General features: G+C 40.4%; 1 protein-coding gene across 2 annotated transcripts in view; it reads left to right on the forward strand.

Annotated features, from left to right (window-relative positions):
* The window catches only part of DOCK2 (dedicator of cytokinesis 2), a 488,728-nt gene that overhangs the window by 446,824 nt on the left and 22,295 nt on the right, over positions 1-19,609 (forward strand). Inside the window, exons 42-45 of one of the 2 annotated variants that reach the window (XM_048861500.2) lie at positions 3,662-3,743; positions 7,395-7,479; positions 9,123-9,209; positions 18,744-18,920. In XM_048861500.2, coding sequence (XP_048717457.1) covers positions 3,662-3,743; positions 7,395-7,479; positions 9,123-9,209; positions 18,744-18,920 — 431 coding nt within the window. Of the gene's footprint in view, positions 1-3,661; positions 3,744-4,409; positions 4,693-7,394; positions 7,480-9,122; positions 9,210-18,743; positions 18,921-19,609 lie in introns of those variants that run through there. The other variant, XM_075131370.1, reaches the window with a different exon arrangement.

Genomic DNA, 19,609 nt, shown 5'->3' on the forward strand with positions numbered 1-19,609 from the left:
TTTAGCTAATTCATGTGCTTTCACACCATATCAGTATTATTTACATCTTTCCAGTATTTCTTGGTTCCTTTCATTTCCATGATATTTCTGAATTATAGGAAAAGGCAATATTTTGTTGAAACATCATAAATATAAGTGTTTATTTTGTACTATGCTTTTTAATGACCTGACTCACTTACTGAACAGGAACCTAAAGTCTTGTAACCATTATGCATATCTTTAAGAATACTTCATAACTGCTTGTCGAGATATCATCTGTTCCTTTCTCAGTCCCCAACACTCAAGGGGGGGGAGCACTTAAAGAGAAGCTCTTATTGTACTTAATGTACCCTCCACCCTCCCTTCAAAAAACATACTTTAGCATACAGACATGTGATAGCTTTTGAAATCCACCCCACCTGTGGCTACCTGCTGGGCATCGTTTCAGTAGTCTATTGTAATAACCAAACACACTTCATTTTTATTTGAACAGTATATTGCAATTGTCCTCAAAAGCTGCACGGAACATCGGCTGGCTTCCTAGAACTGCTTGTAAATAAATCATGCACATGCTTTTCTAACATTTGAAATCTAAGTTTAAATCTACTTAGACACTGACATGTCTTGTCTCACCAGCTTGGGTCTTTCCTCTCCTTCTCAAGAATCCTTTGCTTATGTTAGAAACACCCTGGTGGCACAGTGACATAATTCTGAACAATACTCCCCCTTCATCCCCAAAATACACCTGTACTACTGCGCTTAGGGCTTGTCTACATAATTAGTTGTGCACTAACTAGCCTATTCTGGTGCATACTAAAAGTTTCCTAGCTTATGTTGATGTTGTCCTGTGGTACTATGTTAACACACGCTAGGAAACTTGTGCTGCACACCAGCAGGGTCCACACAGGCCAGTTAATGCACAACATGCTGGTGTGCAGTGCACTAGAATTTCTACCCCAGCTGGTGCTGCACTAACACAACTTGTAGACAAGCCCTTAATGTTTGAAATGCCTTTGTTGGACTTGGGGGGGGGTGGTTGTTTTTTTTTTGTTTTTTTGGGTTTTTTTTTATTGTTTGTTTGTTTGTTTGTTTGTGTTTTGATGAAAAGTGAAACTAATGAGCAAACATGAGTACATTTGAAAACTCTGGAGGAGGCTGTTCACCGGAGTTCAGCTCTCCAGAGCTGACAGGGAGCTGCGGCACCAGCCATACCTGAAGGAATTTGGCTTCAGAGAGTGATCATTTCATAAAAGTGACAAGCACCTATTCACGTGACACCTCAGTTTCCAGTTTCACATATATAGGCTGTTTCTCTTCTAAGGCTTGTGTGCCCATCCTCTCTCTCTCCCCCAGTTCTGGGGCACTCTGTTTTAGTCTTCTTTTGAGTTCACACACAGTTTACCTTTACCAACTTGGCGTGTAACAACTGTAGTGAGCAATAGCATTGGCTACCTTTAAAGTGGCAGGTCGTGTATCAGGTGGCATTCCTGTCTTTTACAGGCTTTTCATTCAAGACCTTCAATAAAGGCCACATGCATGACCTCCCTGAACAAGGCCTTCATTAAAGGCCACATGCATGACCTCCCTGTTCTAATTGAAACTGCCCTTGTACACCACCTGCCCTTTACAGATCCCACTGTCATTCCTTATGTCACCAGGCAGTGGCGCCATGGCTGTGGGCGTTCCTAGCCTTTGGAATGTGCTACATCATCAAATCCATCTCAAATAATCATTCTCCGCTTTATTTTAAAAAGAGCTTAAAGGTATTTTCTTGTTTGGAATGTTCCTGGTAGATTGCTCACTTCTTGTCTCCTTTTCCTCATGTTCTGATCTGGACCATTAGAGAGCCACTGGTTTGGATCTGGATTCAAATGCCCCCAGCATTTGGGTGAGCAAAGGGTAACCAAAGGATCAGATATTACAGTTTAAACCCAGGATTATTTTTATCTCCTTTTAAAACTGTGTGTTTATTATTTGTAGGCTTCCCTATGGCACTGATCATTATAGTATCTGAGCACCTCACATGGAAGGAATATGGGAGTAATAAATGGACGGAACATTGGAGAATAAATGGAGGAAAGTAATATTACCTCCATTTTACAAATGGGGAACTGAAGCCCAAAGAGACAGACAGACTTGCCCAAGATAACACTGGAACCCAGATCTCATGAGTTCCAGTCCAGTGCCTTAATCACTAGACTATATTTCCTCTCTAAAGGTCAGAGTCTGACATCCTTGCTCAGAATAAAGAGCAATTTACACCTAGGTAGTCCCACTGAAGTGAATGGGACTAGTCATAGAGCAAGGCACTTCCACACGTAAGGAAAGATGGCAGAATCTGACTGTAAGCGCTTGAGTGAAATGTGTAAGAATATGATTTATGCCCACACAATATTCTATTGAAACTAAGCACCCACTTATAAAATGGAAATCTAAGACACAAGTGACACTGTGGCAGGGTGGACTAGGCCTGGAGGCCTCTTGGCCTTGCATCACCTTGCCCCAGAATAGAGTGGCGAGAAGTCCTCCTAGAGGGGGGCAGCCTAGAGGGGGCTGCTGGAGCGACTAATAAGGGGCCAGAAGGGCCAGATAAAAGGCAAGCAGCAGAGCAGAGCCTTCAATTGCTGTGTGGAACTTGATGAGAGAGAACCAGGTGCCTGGCTGGCTAGACGAACAGCAGAACTGCGGATAGCTGACTGCAGAGAGTTCACCAGACAGAACTGGGCCCAGCAGAGGCTGCCAAAGACCGGGTGCCTGGCTGGATGGATAGAGTAGCAGCAGGACCATGAAAAGGTCACTGCAGGCAGGCTGAGCCCAGGGGATTGATCCCAGGACCTGGCCAGACCAGGTGAGAGTACTGAGATGGGCCCTGCTGGTCTGGTTGCAGACTGAGCCCTGAGAGGGCTGCTGAAAAAGACACCAGTTGAGGGTACCGAAATGGGCTCTGGCTGGGTGGTTGAAGAAGGCAGTACCTCAGGGAAGAAGCCTAAGAACTATGGCACCATACCAGGGCCATGATAAGAACTCAGAACTGTATACCCCGGAAAGGTGGGACAGCGTGTGCAGCTCAGCCAGAGGTCTGAGCTGCCAAAGACCAGCTGAGAGAACCAGCAGCTGGGGTGGGGTGCTTCCAAGAGGCAGGCGCCACCCTGATGTAAGACCAAAAAAGAAAAGCAGGCTCACACCTAACCAAGAGAAAGGGGGCCATCCACGAGAGGTAGGGGCTGCCCCCCATGAAAGAACTGTGTTTGCAGGCACTATCAGCCAGAGAATAGGGGGCATGCACAAGAGGTGGGTGCCGACCCTGTTACAGACACACAGTAATTTGGACAAAGATCTAAATCTTTAAACATCATGACATTTTGCCAATCAATGCCATACGCTATGCCTATGTCAAAGTTAAGTAATGAAAATATTTGTATCAAATAGGCTTTGTTTTGTAGTGCAATAAATTATTCAGTGTGATAAATTAACTTACAGGCCTACTAACCTAACAGTAAACCTACTCAGATAACTGATACTGTATTGTATCTATCTCAAAATTAGTCTGTTTTTTCAGTGTTAACGCCAAATATTTCCTCTCTAGAATAAAAATCTTAGGAAGATTGCTCTTGGACAACATGTTGTTTGTTTTCCAGGCTACATACTATCTTTCATATGTCCTTAACCTGTGTGATTTTAGACATTCAGTGCTTTACTGTGCAACCAGTTTTGGAGGAGCATACCAGATTCAAAAATAAGCCAGTACCCGATCAAATCATAAAGTAAGTTTATTTTTGTTGGATAAATGATACCATAAAAGGTGTGAGAGTCTGGGTTAATAATCTATGGAGAAAGAATTTTTTTATAAACACAGCCAATTTATTGGTGAGCCAGGGTGCATGCACTTATCTCAGTTACTAAATGTATTTTTCCTGACATTTCAGAGAATCTCATCAGCCATTTAAACACTACCATATGCTTACAGAAAAAAGCCCAAATTACTCTGGATATGCGGCCACAATCTGTTCTAATATATACCCACTGCAGCTTCATTGATTTCAGTGGGACTGAACGGTTGTGTGCCTGGGTAGTGTTTTGCCACAGTCTGCTTTTCTTCTCCCAAAAACACACTTCCTCACAGCCTACGGAGTAAGGTCAATGAGAATCAGAAGGAAGCAAATGTTAGTTCCTTCAAATTCCCTCCTGAAACTACTCATTTAAAGCATGGGCTAAGAGCAGCAGCAATAGGTAACTGGGGATAGGTTTAGATTAAAAGAAGATCTACCTGGCTAGTAGCAAGAACCACCTAAACAAACGCACACAGGTGAGCGCTGGGGGCAGCAGAACCAATATTAGTAGAGGACCAGAGACAGGTCCAGTTTAAAAACTACTCTATATGCTGTTGTAGCCTCAGGGGCCATGCTCGGCTCCTCTCCCTCTCTTCCCAGTGATATCACCTCTGGTGGTTTCAGCAACACCAAGATAGCATCTCTACAACAGCTGCTTTTCTGTTCTTCCACCATGCCGAATTCAGAGAGCCCTGACACTCCAGGAACAGTGACACCACTCATCCTGCTTGCCGTCCCTGCCTGAGACAGCTGCTGTCACCTCTGAACATTAAAACTCACGAGTGTTTGCATGGCACTCTCTTGCTTTCTCTAATTTTCCCAACATATCTACTCATAATTATTTTTTTGCTCCTTCCTGGAACCTTCCTTCCCTGCTTATCCTCTCCTGAGCTCTACTCTCATCTCGCTCTGCCCTCAGAAGACTGCTCCCTGAGTTCATAAGCTGGGGAGGGAGAATCCTGGTGCCCTAGGGTGGGTGGATCTTCCTCCTAAGTCCAAGTCTGGATTGGATTCACACACCTCACCTCCCTCCCTACCCAGTTGCCGGGGGCTCACCATGCTCCTGGGAAGTCTTTTGTTCCTGGGGACTGGCTCTATCCCCCAAAAACCCTTCCCAGAAACTAGGATGACCAGATGTCCCTATTCTATAGGGACAGTGCCGATTTGGGGGGCTTTGTCTTATATAGGCTCCTATTACCCTCCATCCCCTGTACCGATTTTTCACAGTTGCTAGCTGGTCACTTTACCAGAAACATACCTGGGTCCTGATGTCCCACATATTAATAATAATCTAGCTGATCCAGTTTCAGATCTCTTATTGCTACTAGTAGTCCTAGGAAAAAGTGGTCAAAACTGAATTCCCTTTTCAGTGTGCCCTTACTATTGAAGTAAGACAGACATTGCAGAGGTGAATTGCTGGCGTTCCATGTATTGGTTTAGAAGGCTTTAATTCAATGGGAAGAAAAATGTACATCTTTAATGGAGTGGAAATGTGCTAGCTTGGTTCAAATCTGCTCTCTCACCACTTGCACCCAACCTATTCAGCTGTCATATATGTCAAGGATATTAGCACTATACATGCTGTCCTTGGAACTGATCACTGCTAGGTAATATCTTTCTTTTCAGGAACACACAGATAACAGCAAATTATCCTTATCTTTTTAGTCTAATCCTGTTCAGGCAGCTTTGCAGAAATAGAAGACTCAGTGATATCTTCTTGGTTGAATAAAAGGGTCTTGATTCTTAGCAAAGAGAATTTTCTGAAAGCAATGTGAGGCAGCTGCATTTTGCTTGGGAAGGATGGTGTCATGTAGTTCCACATTTGAAGGAATCTCAGGGTTACCTTTAACAATATTGGCATTAAGTCGCTTCAAAAAGAAGGCTGAAAGTTCAACAGCTTTTTATTGCCTTATTAACTGCCCTGGCTCCTTCTGATTTATAAGCTGTTCCACAGGCTTTTGTTACATTCAGAATGGATTTCTGCAATTCTTTGTCTGCAGGTTTGCCAGTAGCATCTTTACAGATATTGCAACTAATCCAGAATGCAAAAGCATGAATGATCCACCTAAAACTAAAAGGATGGGAACAAGCACATTTCTCTTATTTTGAAATGAAATGTAATTTGGTGCTCCCAGTTTCAACTTGAATGTGTTTTATAATTGGTGACTGACAAGCACCTCAGTGAAACTGGCCTCTTTGACTGGACTTTAAAGTCACTGCAACGCCAGCGACAGTTTGAACTTGGTGCTGTAAGACTCTTGAAATCCCCTGCATAAAGGAAAATCTTTTGCCTTATGTAAGATTTTGTAATCACATCTCAGACGCAGAACTCAGCCAGACTGCACTAAATTTCTTCCACCAAAAATAGGGAGGATTTATTTTTGAGAAGAGTACTTGTTTGTAAGTATAATTCTTATTTGTAAGAGGTGATTTTAGTGTATTCATTCTAGTAAAGTGGTTGAAAATTTCTGTCCTAAAAGTGGTTATATAAAATTATTTGAATTGATATGCTTCTTTAATCAGTGTGATTTACCAAAGAGGTAATTTCAGTGGTTGTCACCTAGTTCAGGAATCATACACTTACAATAATGAGCAAAATGAGAGTGCTCTTTGGCCAGACTCGGCCCTATGTTTTCTAAGGCTACTCAGCCAAAATACCAGGTCATTTCTGAAATTCTTTCTGGAAATATTTATGTAAGTTGCACCTAGTCCTAAAACATTGTTTTTGCCCTGCAAAGTCCGTCTCTGCTGGGCTTTGCTTTAAATTGAATTCCTATAAATAAATAAAGTCTCCTGGGCAGTAAAATATTTAAAGTATGTAAGTATGTTTTGTGTTCTTTTCAAGTTACCTCTCAATCCTCCCTAATTGTATGGTAAAGTGGGCCGGGGGGGGGGGGGAGGGGACAGGGCAAGGTGGATGTTCCTCTTGCTGTGCAACAGTAGTTGAAGATTATTTTTTAGCTAAGGAGATCATAGTATGAAAATTCACTGGATGCTACTGGTGTATTCGACCTTGATATTCCATTTCTATTAGATTTTTTTTTCAAAATCCATCGAGATGTGATAAGAAATAGTTGTTTATGGCTTCATATGTTTAATAAACAGCTATTTTGCTGTGTTGTAGGCAGAATTATCCTGAGATCTGATCAACTGATTTGGCATCGGAAGTATTTGAACAAGCACATATTTAAGTCCAAAACAAAATATCATCTACTCCACTTGGTCACTTACTGTTCTTAACAATATACAGTGCTTTTTGGGTCAATCCATAAAACATAATTCAGAGGTGCATGTCAATAAAAGCAAAACCCTCCACTACAGCTTCCCCTAAGTATTTCAGCCATATTTTGAAAGGCTCACATCCTCCAGGTCACAGTCACATCTGTGATGAAACTTAGTGCTACTGTCCCTGTTCGGTGAATAAATGATTTCAGTCTTCCTTGCTGTTGTTGCTGCACTTTTCACAAACACGAAATCACACTTAATTTAAAAAATAAAATCAGACAAAAAGAAAGCCATTTACTTTGATGGTGGGATCCAGCTGTACTTGAATTATGCTTTTTACATCTTCTTTAAATCTTTCAGCTTTTATAAATCCAACTACGTTCAACGATTCCACTACTCAAGACCAGTCAGGAAAGGATCTGTTGACCCTGAAAATGAATTTGCTGTAAGTAATTTTTTGACATGGCAGCATCTTTGTAAAATATGTTGGCGTTGCTGTGCTTGTGAATTCAGAGATTAATCCTTTAATAGTCACACCCAGCTGCCCCACTATGGAAGGCCTACTTTCAAGATCTGAAACAAGACCTATTTTCATTTCAACTACAGTACAATTTAAATCTAGGGCTTCTCTATTTTTACATTACTCTAAGTACTTTTCAACATAGTCTCGTTTTACATTTCCTGATTTGTACCCTAATTTCCCATTTTATGATCTTAATACTTCGTTGTTTGAATTTTAGGTAAAACCTCTCTGTTAAGTAAGTGAAATACAATTTGGTTGTGCAGGACAGTTGTCTAGTAAAATTTTCTATTGTTAAGCAAGACAAAATATAAATACATATCAATAAAATGCATCGCCACTAGTACTTAATAACTGCTCCACTCATAAGCTACCGGTATGGGCTAAGGAGTGTAAATTGTCTGTTTTCATCACTCATGTGAAGTGATGACTACTGTATATACCACACTGACTCACATCAGCTGTTCAGTAATGCAATAGCTACAAATAATGTTCATGGTTTTAATATACTTTGAGATCTACAAGTGCTGTGAATTATATGATTTTTATAATGTCATGTACAACAGTGTGGTAAGTTTTCTTACTTTAGAGGAATAAATATATAAAGTCTCATTATATCATAAAATTGTGTAGTTGAATATATTTTTCTAGTCACGTTTTATGGTAAATCAGTGCTGTCAGGATATTGGTGGGGAAAACAACTTAAGTTTTCAGATTTATAAGAGCACCTTATTTCAGAATGGTACGAAGCACTTAAATTATGTGTATTTTTCTGATCAGTGACTAATAGCACTAACTAGTGATTCCACTAGTTGTGTGGTCTTGTGTGGGCAGGGACTGTACACACTGTCCCACACCCAGAGCAAGTGACACTAGCTGTATCCTGTGCTTCCAGTTCTAGAACTTTAACATCCTGGCATGGTGATGTGTAATGTGTCTGTCTAAGAATCAGACACTGTAGTAACACATTGTACCTTTTGAGGAAGGTAAATATTAGTATTTCTGTTTTACATATGGGACACTTGACAGTGAGGCTGTGTCTGCATTAGACCTGTTGTTAAAATTTCCCACTGTTGCTACCACCAACTCGGCTCCCCATGGTAACAATAATAGGAGGAGCATTAGGGAAGGCAGAATGCTAGCAGTTTAATCTGCCATGTTGTCTAACCTGCTTACAGCAACAAAGTGGTTACAATTCTGGCACTGTAATATAGAACTCCTCCTGCTGCTAGGACCAGTTGTTTTCCTTAAAGTTTCTTAATTCAGAGTAAAGAAGGCCAGAGTAAGTGTTTTACCAGAGATCACACAGTCAATAGTGGCAGAGTTGGGAATAGAAATTTGGGGGTTCCTTACCTGGTAGAGACTGAGAGCGTAATGATGACCTGGTTTTGAAACAATAAACCACAAATTGCTGTGCTGGATTCCCTTTGCTGCATCTTTCTATGCACAAATTATCCTATGTCATTTTTCTACCTTATCTTTTATTTTGCAATGTAATTTCTATCAACTTCTATCCTGAAAAGACTAAGGTTTCAATCCTGTCTCTTTTTTTAAAAAAACAACAACAGTCTATGTGGATTGAGAGAACATCATTTGTTACAGCTTACAAACTTCCTGGAATTCTGCGTTGGTTTGAGGTTGTCTCCATGTCACAGGTGGGTATTTACATGCTAAGTATCCTGATATACAAATTAATGTATATAAATGCAGTGTAGCGGTTCTAACACAGACTTATTTTGAGATTAAATGGTTCAAATTTTTGTTTGTTTATTTATTTATTTATTTATTTTCTAAATCTACTCACAAGACTGCTACTCTGTACATTTTAGGTTTTTTTGTGAAATCCCTGAAAGCTACATGGAAACTATTTTAAAACATCATAATAGAAGCTCAAACTAATGTATATCCGAAATAAAAAAAATGACATCATGGCTAAGCAGCAGAGTGAAAGAGGCATTTAGAGGCAAAAAGGCAATCTTTAAAAACCGGCAGTCAAACCCTACAGAGGAAAAACAGAAAGGAGCATAAACTCTGGCAAGTCAAATGCAAAAGTATAATTAGGCAGGCCAAAAAAGAATTTGCAGAGCAACTAGCAAAAGACACAAAAACTAAGAGCAAAAAAATTAAGTACATCAGAAGTAGGAAGCCTGCCAACAACCAGGGAGGCCACTGGGGGTACATCTACATGGGATTAAAAGACCTGCAGCATGGCTGTGGCTGGCCTGGGCAGCTGGCTCAAGCTGCTGGGACTCGAGCTTCAGGGCTCATTTAGGCTCAGGCTGGAGACTGAATTCTCACAGCATCCCAGAGCTCTGGCTCCAGCCCAAGTATGAGCATATACATAGCAATTTTTGAGCACTGGAGCTCAAGCCCCACTGGCTTGAGACAGCTGACCTGGGCCAGCCGCAGGTTTTGTATCCCTGTGTAGACAAACCCTGGATGATCAAGGTGCTAAAGGATCACTCAAGGAAGACGGACCTGTTGCACGGAAGCTAAATGAACTATTTGCATTGGTCTCCTCTGCAGAGAATGTGAGGAAGATTCCCAGACCTGAGCCATTCTTTTAAGGTGACAAATCTAGGGTGACAGATTGAGATGTCAATAAAGGTAGTTTTTGAATAAATAGGTAAATTAAACCATTAAGAAGTTACTAGGACCAGATGGTATTCACCCAAGGAATCTGAAGCAACTCAATTATGAAACTGTAGAATTAACAACTCTGGTATGTAACTTATCATTTAAATCAGTGTCTGGCCCAGATGACTTCAGAGTAGCTAATATAGTGCCAATTTTTTTAAAAAGGCTCTAGAGGAAATTCTGGCAATTACAGTGTGATTAAACCTAATTTCAGTACCAGGCAAACTGGTTGAAACTGTAGTAAAAAACAGAATTATCAGACATATAAAGAAAAGGAGTACTTGTGGCACCTTAGAGACTAACCAATTTATTTGAGCATGAGCTTTCGTGAGCTACAGCTCACTTCATCAGATGTATACAGACTAACACGGCTGTTCCTCTGAAACCTGTCATCAGACATATAGTTGAACATGATATGTTGGGGAAGAGTCAACACAACATGCTTCCCCAATCTTTTAGAACTCTTTGACTGGAGTCAACAAATGTGTGGACAAGGGTGATCCAGTAGATATAGTGTACATGGATTTTCAGAAAGCCTTTCACAAGGTCCCTCACCAACAGCTCTTCAGCAAAGTAAGCAGTCCTGGGAAAAGAGGGAAGGTCCTCTTGAGGAGCAGTAACTGGTTACAAGATAGGAAACAAATGGTAGGAATAAATGGTCACTGTCATTAGATAGGATACTCGGCTACATGGACTCTTCCCATTATTATGTTCTTATATTGCTAGGGTAGGTGGTTGGTAGTTTTTTACCAGTGGCTGGTAAAGTATTGACCAATATTTGTGGAGTACAAAAGTTGTCTCTTTCACCAACAGAAGATGGTCTAATAAAAAAATATTACCTCAACCACCTTGTATGTGTCATGGAAAACATAGCATTTTGACATTTTATTGCAAATGAGTAAAACATCTATGTAAAAGGTAGAAGATAACCATATATCTTGCCTGACAATTTTTCTGCTAGATTTTGACAGAATCTCTACTTTAGTGCAATACGTTGAAATGACTGACACCTCAGCCCTGCTGTGGTTAAAGATTACAACTCGTATATCCTTTGTAAGGTACTGTCCTGAGACTCCCTGACAAAAGGGATAGTCAGTCTTAAAAAAAATACATACAAGTGGTCATGGGCAAGCCTCTTGGCTTTTGGAGTGAGGGCTTATCGACACAGACACTTTATGTGCAGCAAGCCAGAGTGTAAATCTACAGCACACTAGCTTTCTGTTTGGACCCTGTTACCAAACACTAATAGTTCTGTAGTGTTAGCACAAGGTAGCAGGCTCCTCCGGGCCAGCTAGTGCATAGCAAGCTAATGCACTGCAGATTTACACCCTGGCTTGTTGCACATGAAGTGTCTGTATAGACAAGTTCTGAGGTATTGTTGGTACATGGTGGGCCAAAGAGGTGTTGGCAATTACTAGTACAAAAATAATTTAAGATTCCTTCAGTTTTACTTATTCTGACCTTCCTTGTTTCCTTGTCAACATTATTTATACTTGGGGAAAAAAAGCTTCTCTTTACATTATTTCAGTTTTTATCTGCTGTAATTGCACAAAAGTAGTTCTCAGCATCATATTTATTACAGTTCCCTTGAATTGACACTGGCGATCTGAAATCATCTGAAGGAAATCCCTTTGGTGATGACTTATCATAAAACATGATAATAGTATCCCCTTTGGTAATGTGAACATCATAAGTTCTCAGAGGTATCACTCTGATTTCCTCATAAAATGCACATAAAACTTACAATTTATGGCCACTAAAAGAATTTGGACAATTTTTAAAATTATTGGTTTTGCCTTTACTCTACATGTGATCACTTCCTTTCTTCAGGAGCCACTTCTATCAAAAAAATTAAAAAGGATAGAAGGAACAATAGACTCCTTGTCTTCTCGTTGCTTGCAGTAAATCAGTATGGGAAATTGGGAATTAGTTCAGTGTAGCAAAGGGAACTCCGCCAATCCCCACAAAATGAATACACCAGCGATAGTCAGGCTGAGGCTTGGGAGCCACAAGTGGCTCTTTAATGTGTCTCCTGTGGCTCCTTGCAGCACATGGTATTAAACCACTGTGTACTTTAATTATTAACCAGTCTAAGACATTAACCATTCAGGATGCTTTGAATAATATATATAAAATAGTAAATGAAATAATGAATTCACACAATTGTGGCTCTTTTAGGTGACATTGATCGTTACTTTGGCTCCTGAGCATCACTTGAAATACACACATGTAGATGCACTAAAAGAGACAGGACCGTTAGGAAATATCTGACATGAAGCCCAAAAAAGCAATTGGAGGGGAAGAGGGTTGCCCCTCTTCCTAACCTGCTGCCTTAACAGGGTTTTGGGGGGGTTTTTTGTTTGTGTTGTTATTTTTTTTTAATTTGATCCACTAAAAATCCCATTGACCATAAAACTGGACATCACTTCAGATCCAGGATCTCAAATGTCCTGCTAAAAGAAACCTGGCTTATGAAGGATATAAGAGCTTGATTCAGGGGAAAAGAACATGAGTCCCTTCCACAGAAGACCTGCTCAAAGCCAAATGGAAGCCCTGATTAATACAGCTAGTAGCACAGAAATGGAATATGAGATTTTTATTTCTGCTTCAGACGCATATTAGAACTATCACAGCAAGTTAAAATCTTTACATCTTCAGTGTTCTATAAATTTTATAGAATCATAGAATATAAGGGTTGGAAGGGACCCCAGAATGTCATCTAGTCCAACCCCCTGCTCGAAGCAGGACCAATTCCCAGTTAAATCATCCCAGCCAGGGCTTTGTCAAGCCTGACCTTAAAAACCTCTAAGGAAGGAGATTCTACCACCTCCCTAGGTAACGCATTCCAGTGTTTCACCACCCTCTTAGTGAAAAAGTTTTTCCTAATATCCAATCTAAACCTCCCCCACTGCAGCTTGAGACCATTACTCCTCGTTCTGTCATCTGATACCATTGAGAACAGTCTAGAGCCATCCTGAAGTCCTGAAGCCATAAAGTACAACTCAGGTGGTTAACAGCAGTCAGGAATTGGAATTCCATTGTTTAGCCACGCATAGCTTTTATAGCCTAAAAGAACACAGGAGATTTAATATTTACAAAACCTGTGGACCCCAAAGTCTGGGCAGCTTCATTGAAAAGTTTTAACTGTGGCTCAACTCTAGACAAACTCCCTCATTTTTCAGTAGTGCAAAGGAATGGTTATTTATTTTGAGATGGAAACATGCAGAAAACTTAATGATTTTGTTTGAGTTGAAGCCCTGTGAACTGTAAATAATTTGACTAAAACAATTTGAATTTAAATGGCTAAATTTCACATAACTCTGAATGTACATTCCAGAATATTATATTTAAATACTATATACTGTATATAGGCCAATTATAAATATTACCTGATTTCCTCCTTATGTGTCACATTCATCAACATATTAGGATCATATTGTAAAATCCACACAAAGGTTTTGCCTTCAGGAAAAACTGCATTTTAAAAATATTTCCTTGGCAACTTAAATTTATAACCAAGTATAGAAATGTAAGTATGAGACTGTCAAATTAAAGTTCAGTCTTAAAAGAAAAACGTGCTTATGTATGTTACTAGCAGCATCCTAAATTATTACAAAAGAAAATAAAATCAAATTTCCTTTACCATTTATAGAGGGCTTTTTTAAAAAAAAATTGGCATTCATTTTTGAGAAAGAGAAACTCGTAAGCTTATTTTCATTCTTGTTTTTATTCATTAACTGCAGTATTAACATACCTCCCAGTATTTAATGTGGCTAAAGCAGGACACAGCACCACTCAGGTTTGGCCTGTCTGCCCCCTGTAGATGGAGATGGAGAAGCTGATGGACCAGACATGAGTGGCACTGTGACCCCGTGCTCCAGGTGGCAATGCCACTCAATTTGAGGGCCCTCTCAAATGGAGGGCCTGGGGCAAACAAATGGCTTCTTCCCCTGGTCAGACTTGAATGTGGGAAATGTTCACTTCAATGGGCACAGGGGGTTCTGGGGCTGAAAATGGGACAATGCCATGAAAACTAGGACTGTTGGGAGATCTGATGTTAGGGGTTCAAACCTGTATCTAATTAATTTTTCCCTAAAATTATTTCTATTGAGAGCTTTTATTAAAAAAAAAAGGAAATATATTTTGGCACATATTTCCTGATTCTAATCTCCATTTTCCTGCTGTTCCAGACCCAGATAGCTCAGGCTCTGTGTGCTACCCACTCCCTTGGTCTGCTCCACCCAAGTCCATCTTTTTTCACAATCCCTCCTGTCCCCTGGCACAGCCTCCCTTTCTTCCTCAGATCCTTTATCAAAACTCCCTTGTTAGCTTTCCATCAGTATCATCTATTCAGGTGCTACATGGTCTTGAACCCCATCATTGTTTAACAACCTAAAGAGCACTGAACAAAGCCATAGAAATGACCTGAGTTCTGTGAATACTGATGCTCTCCCCAAGAGCAATTTTGCTTTTCTCTTTCTTTTCTGTGGTCTCTTCTCCTTCCCCTTCCTCTTGTCATCTCCCATGACATCATTTGTCTACTGGAGACTGCAAGCTCCTTGGGGAAGGGACCTTCCTCTTTTATCTGCCTGTGAAGTGTCACGCATGCCTATGTCATTATATATGCAACATGACCCTCTTGAAATTTTAAGGCTTATGTCAAGGTTCCTCCCCCACTCTGAACTCTAGGGTACAGATGTAGGGACCTGCATGAAAACTTCCCAAGCTTACTTTCACCAGCTTAAGTTAAAACTTCCCCAAGGTACAAATTAATTTTATTCTTTGCCCCTGAATTTCCACTGCCACCACCAAACTTTAACTGGGTTTACTGGGAAACGTAGTTTGGACATGTCTTTTCCCCTCCAAATCCTCCTAACCCTTGCACCCCACTTCCTGGACAAGGTTTGGTAAAAAGCCTCACCAAGTTGCCTAGGTGACTACAGACCCAGACCCTTGGATCTTAAGAACAATGAACAATCCTCCCAATACTTGCACCCCCCCTTTCCTGGGAAATGTTGGATAAAAAGCCTCACCAATTTGCATAGGTGACCACAGACCCAAACCCTTGGATCTGAGAACAATGAAAAAGCATTCCGTTTTCTTACAAGAAGACTTTTAATAGAAATAGAAGTAAAGAAATCACCTCTGTAAAATCAGGATGGTAGCTACCTTACAGGGTAATTAGATTCAAAACATAGAGAATCCCTCTAGGCAAAAACTTAAGTTACAAAAAAGATACACAGACAGAAATAGTTATTCTATTCAGCACAATTCTTTTCTCAGCCATTTAAAGAAATCATAATCTAACACGTACCTAGCTAGATTACTTACTAAAAGTTCTAAGACTCCACTCCTGGTCTATCCCTGGCAGAAACAGCATATAGACAGACAGAGACCCTTTGTTTCTCTCCCTCCTCCCAGCTTTTGAAAGTATCTTGTCTCCTCATTGGTCATTTTGGTCAGGTGCCAGCGTGGTTACCTTTAGCTTCTTAACCCTTTTCCTCCGGCCAGGAGGGATTTTAAAGGGGTTTACCCTTCCCTTTATATTTATGACAGCTTAAATCAGCATTAAGTTAACTAAGGGCTTGTCTACACGATAAAGCAATGAGCACCAGAGGGGTGTGAATTCTAAAGCACACTGCTGTGTTGCATATTAATTAGCTCTTGTAGACCCTTCTGGCATGCACTAAAAATTACCTAATGCACATTAACTTAGTACTGTTGAACAATTTGGCATTTATCTAACAATCTGATCTCAGTGAGATAGTACACTCATGCACACTGGGGAGCTTTTAGTCTACGCCAACATGGTCTACACAGACCAGCAAGCATGCCAAAATGTTTGGTACACTTGAGAATTTACATCCCTCTAGTGAGCTTAGCCACACCATGTAGACAAGCCCTAAGAAGCAACTATTTAATTTGCAACTGTTACAGTACATCTGAATCATCAGCAGGAGAATACTGTGGGAGCTGGACAGAGACCCAAGAAGTTCCTAAACTGGGATTTGTCTTAAGCATTAGCCTTTTGTCTCCCATATACTCAAGGTTAGATAGTTATTTATACCTTCTATATAACCACCAAGTGGCTAAAGGAGCAAAGCACATCTTGGTGGATTTTTACTGTCATGATAACAGATAACCCCATCTACATTCTGGTCTTACATTGGCGCACAATGCTGTACCATATTTAGAAGGGGAACATGGTTCTGTGTGATCACCTATTTCCCTCCTTTCTTCTCAGGCAACGTGACTGTGGGTGCATCTCTCCACCTCCTGTCCCACTTTGAGCATTGGCACAATGTCCATCTTTTTCTGATGGTAGCCAGCTCTCCCTGCAACAAGAGAGAGAACAGACATGCTGCTGGCTATAGATAAGATATAGAAAAATATCAGCTTTTCCCTTAATTGTCCCTGTTTTGACAGAACCCAATTCATTGCCACATGAATGCAGACAAGGAAAGATCTTGTTCTGAGAGACCTGATGCTGTTACATTAGTTCTAGCTCAGACATCAAACCCGTTATGTTTTTATCTAAGAAATGAAAATGACCAAGGAGGGGGAATGTCAACAGCTGTTAGAGAAATTCATCATCTATGATACAATATGATGTTTGTGTTACTCCTTTGAATATTTCATTCCTTAGTGGTGGGAGCGTGCATTTCAAAAAATATGTCCTCCTAGAGCAAGAAATCACTAACGAGTTCTACTTTATTTTTTCCTTTTCTTATATTTTCTTGTCCCTTGTTCTTGATTACAAAGGACAACTGCATGGAAGCAACATCTTGGTTTCCTAGGAGTTCATCTGCTCCTGCTGCTATTCTTCACCTGAAGTCATAATCTTCTATTTGTGACATTTCAGTTGGTTACTTTGCTATTGATTATAATTTCAGAGGCATATACAAGGGGATTATGAATTCAGAGGTGGAATATGCAACAGTAGTGTCCTGAGGAGAGAGGATTGCATAAAAATACACAAAAGATATAGAAGGTTTGTTTTTTCAATGATTTTTTTCTCAGCGCTCTGCTGTGATAGGTCCGTTCTTCACTCCCCTCCACACACATACATATTATTAAAACTGTTCACTTTGAAAAATATTTGCACTTCCTCAGTGCTCTCAGAACAAGAAAAGAAAGCACAGGATATATTCTACAATGGATCTATTTCTGTGCAGCATACTTGAGAGCTGGCTGAAAAGCACATCTGAGCTCTATATTGAGTTATCTAATCCAGTTGGACACTGGTTTAGCAGGAGGCCAGGAAGGTTTTAGGGGTCAGCATGAGTGGTTATGATTTTTGTTTGGCTTTTTACACTTCATTAGACAAAGACAATGCCTGTGCCATAGGGATGGATTAATTTATTGTATCCACCTGGCATGAAAGTCCCAGTGTACAATGATTGTAGAAAATCCAGTCCTGTAGAGGCCAACTTACTCTCTTCCAGACTTTCTACCCAGATTTACCAAATCACAGAGACTCCGTGATCCAGGTCATTTTCATGACTGGGCAGAGTATTTCTCAGGCAACATGGGTACTTAAACCGTAGGTACACTCTGAAGCTTTTCATGATAGGTATTAAAAATGCACCATCAATGTGGGCAAGCTATCCTCTCCTTTGCTCCAAGATTAGGGCCTTTCCTTCTATTAATCAGGGTTGTGGGACTGTTCATATGGATTGTCCTCCGATACTGCTTGAACCTCTGAGGTTCCAGAATGGTCAGGGTGACTTAGTGTTCATGCCCAGTAACATATTGGTACCTGCCCTCCTCCTCTACAAATCACCTTAGACATCGCATAGTATATGGATTAATCAGCTCTTTATGACACATACCATATCTTCCTTTATGTCTACAATGGAGCCCTGACCCTCAGAGAGTCAAAATCCCCTTGCCCTTTCCCTTTTTAAAATGCAATAGTGCTTATACCATAGGAAAGAGAAACAACATCACATGACTAAGATGACCAATCACACAGCAACAATCATGAATAGCAAATGCAGTTGGTGAGCAATCCACAAACCAACGTTTGTTCATTCCTCAACAATGGAAACTTTGTAGGGGCTCTAGAGAGAGCCTCCTCTCTATTTTTTAAGATAACTGCCATTTTTGTGAGGTTTGATCCATTCCAAATTGAATACATTTCCTGCTGCAGAGTACTTTTTTATTTTGAGATGTCACTGCAGGGACTGGTTAGCAGTGTCCGGAGAGGGGTGGGTGAAACACCACCAGACTCTGAGAAATCACCTGACAACCTCCATACAGTCTGAGGGCAGAGCTTTAACAATAGGCCACAGAGATATCCCATTCAACAAACAGGTAAAAATCAAACTCTGCCTGTGAACCAGTAGTGAACAGAAACTAGGGTTTAATTTGTTGAATGAATTGTTGCCCGTGAGTAGTTTCCCAAATGCAGATATGAATATTCACCAAAAACGGAGGGAAATGCTTTTGCTGAGCAGATGGTTTTCTTTGGGCTTGCTATTGTATCAATGAAAACCAAGAAAAAATGGAATCAAATAGGCACATTAAACATTCCTCCTCTTATTTCATAGGCGACTATCAGTCCACTGGAGAATGCCATTGAGACAATGTCCATGACAAATGAGAAAATTTTGATGATGATTAACCAGTACCAGAGTGATGAAAACCTTCCCATTAACCCTCTCTCCATGCTTCTGAATGGAATTGTTGATCCAGCAGTCATGGGAGGCTTTGCTAAATATGAAAAGGTAATGATTTTAATAGCTTTAAGATCATCTTCACAGATTTTTCTATTCTAAATAATGATGATAGCTCTGTTTCTGCTTGCTTAGTGATTGTCAAAAATGGCGGTGGGAGATAGTGGGATGGGGACAAAGAAAGGCTGGATCTCATTAATTTGAAGATCCTCAGACTCTGGTCACGTCTGACTTAGTCTCCTTTAAAAGTTGACTCTTAACATGGATGTAGGACTGATGCTCAAAATGAATTGCAAGCTTGGGGGTTTCCGTGTAAGTGTGATATGGCAGGATATGATTACACATGTTCTAATGAAATAGCCTTCCATGCCTCAACTGGTTTGGTCTGGAGTAAATCACTGCAAATTCTCCTTCTAGCAGTCTAGCAGACTCAGAGTTAGTAAATCTCTTACCTTGTTAACTGCTTTTTCCAGTAACTGCAGCCTTTTGAAAGGCAGTTTTTGTTGTGAAGAAATGTATTTTGTTAGAACAACAGAGTACATGGAGATGCAGCCCCTTAAGGAACTCAGTTATTGAAGACAATAATTCCAAGACAGCCTCATAACAAAAATTTTGGAAGGGATATTAAGTATCACGCATCAAGGCTTAAGACAATCTCTGTTAGAGATAATGATGAGACTTAATTATCACACGTCTGTGGAGCTCTCCTTCATGTGAACATCAAGTGCTGGCTTCTATCA

The sequence above is a fragment of the Caretta caretta genome, chromosome 8, assembly GCF_965140235.1.
Source record: "Caretta caretta isolate rCarCar2 chromosome 8, rCarCar1.hap1, whole genome shotgun sequence".
NCBI lineage: Eukaryota > Metazoa > Chordata > Testudines > Cheloniidae > Caretta > Caretta caretta.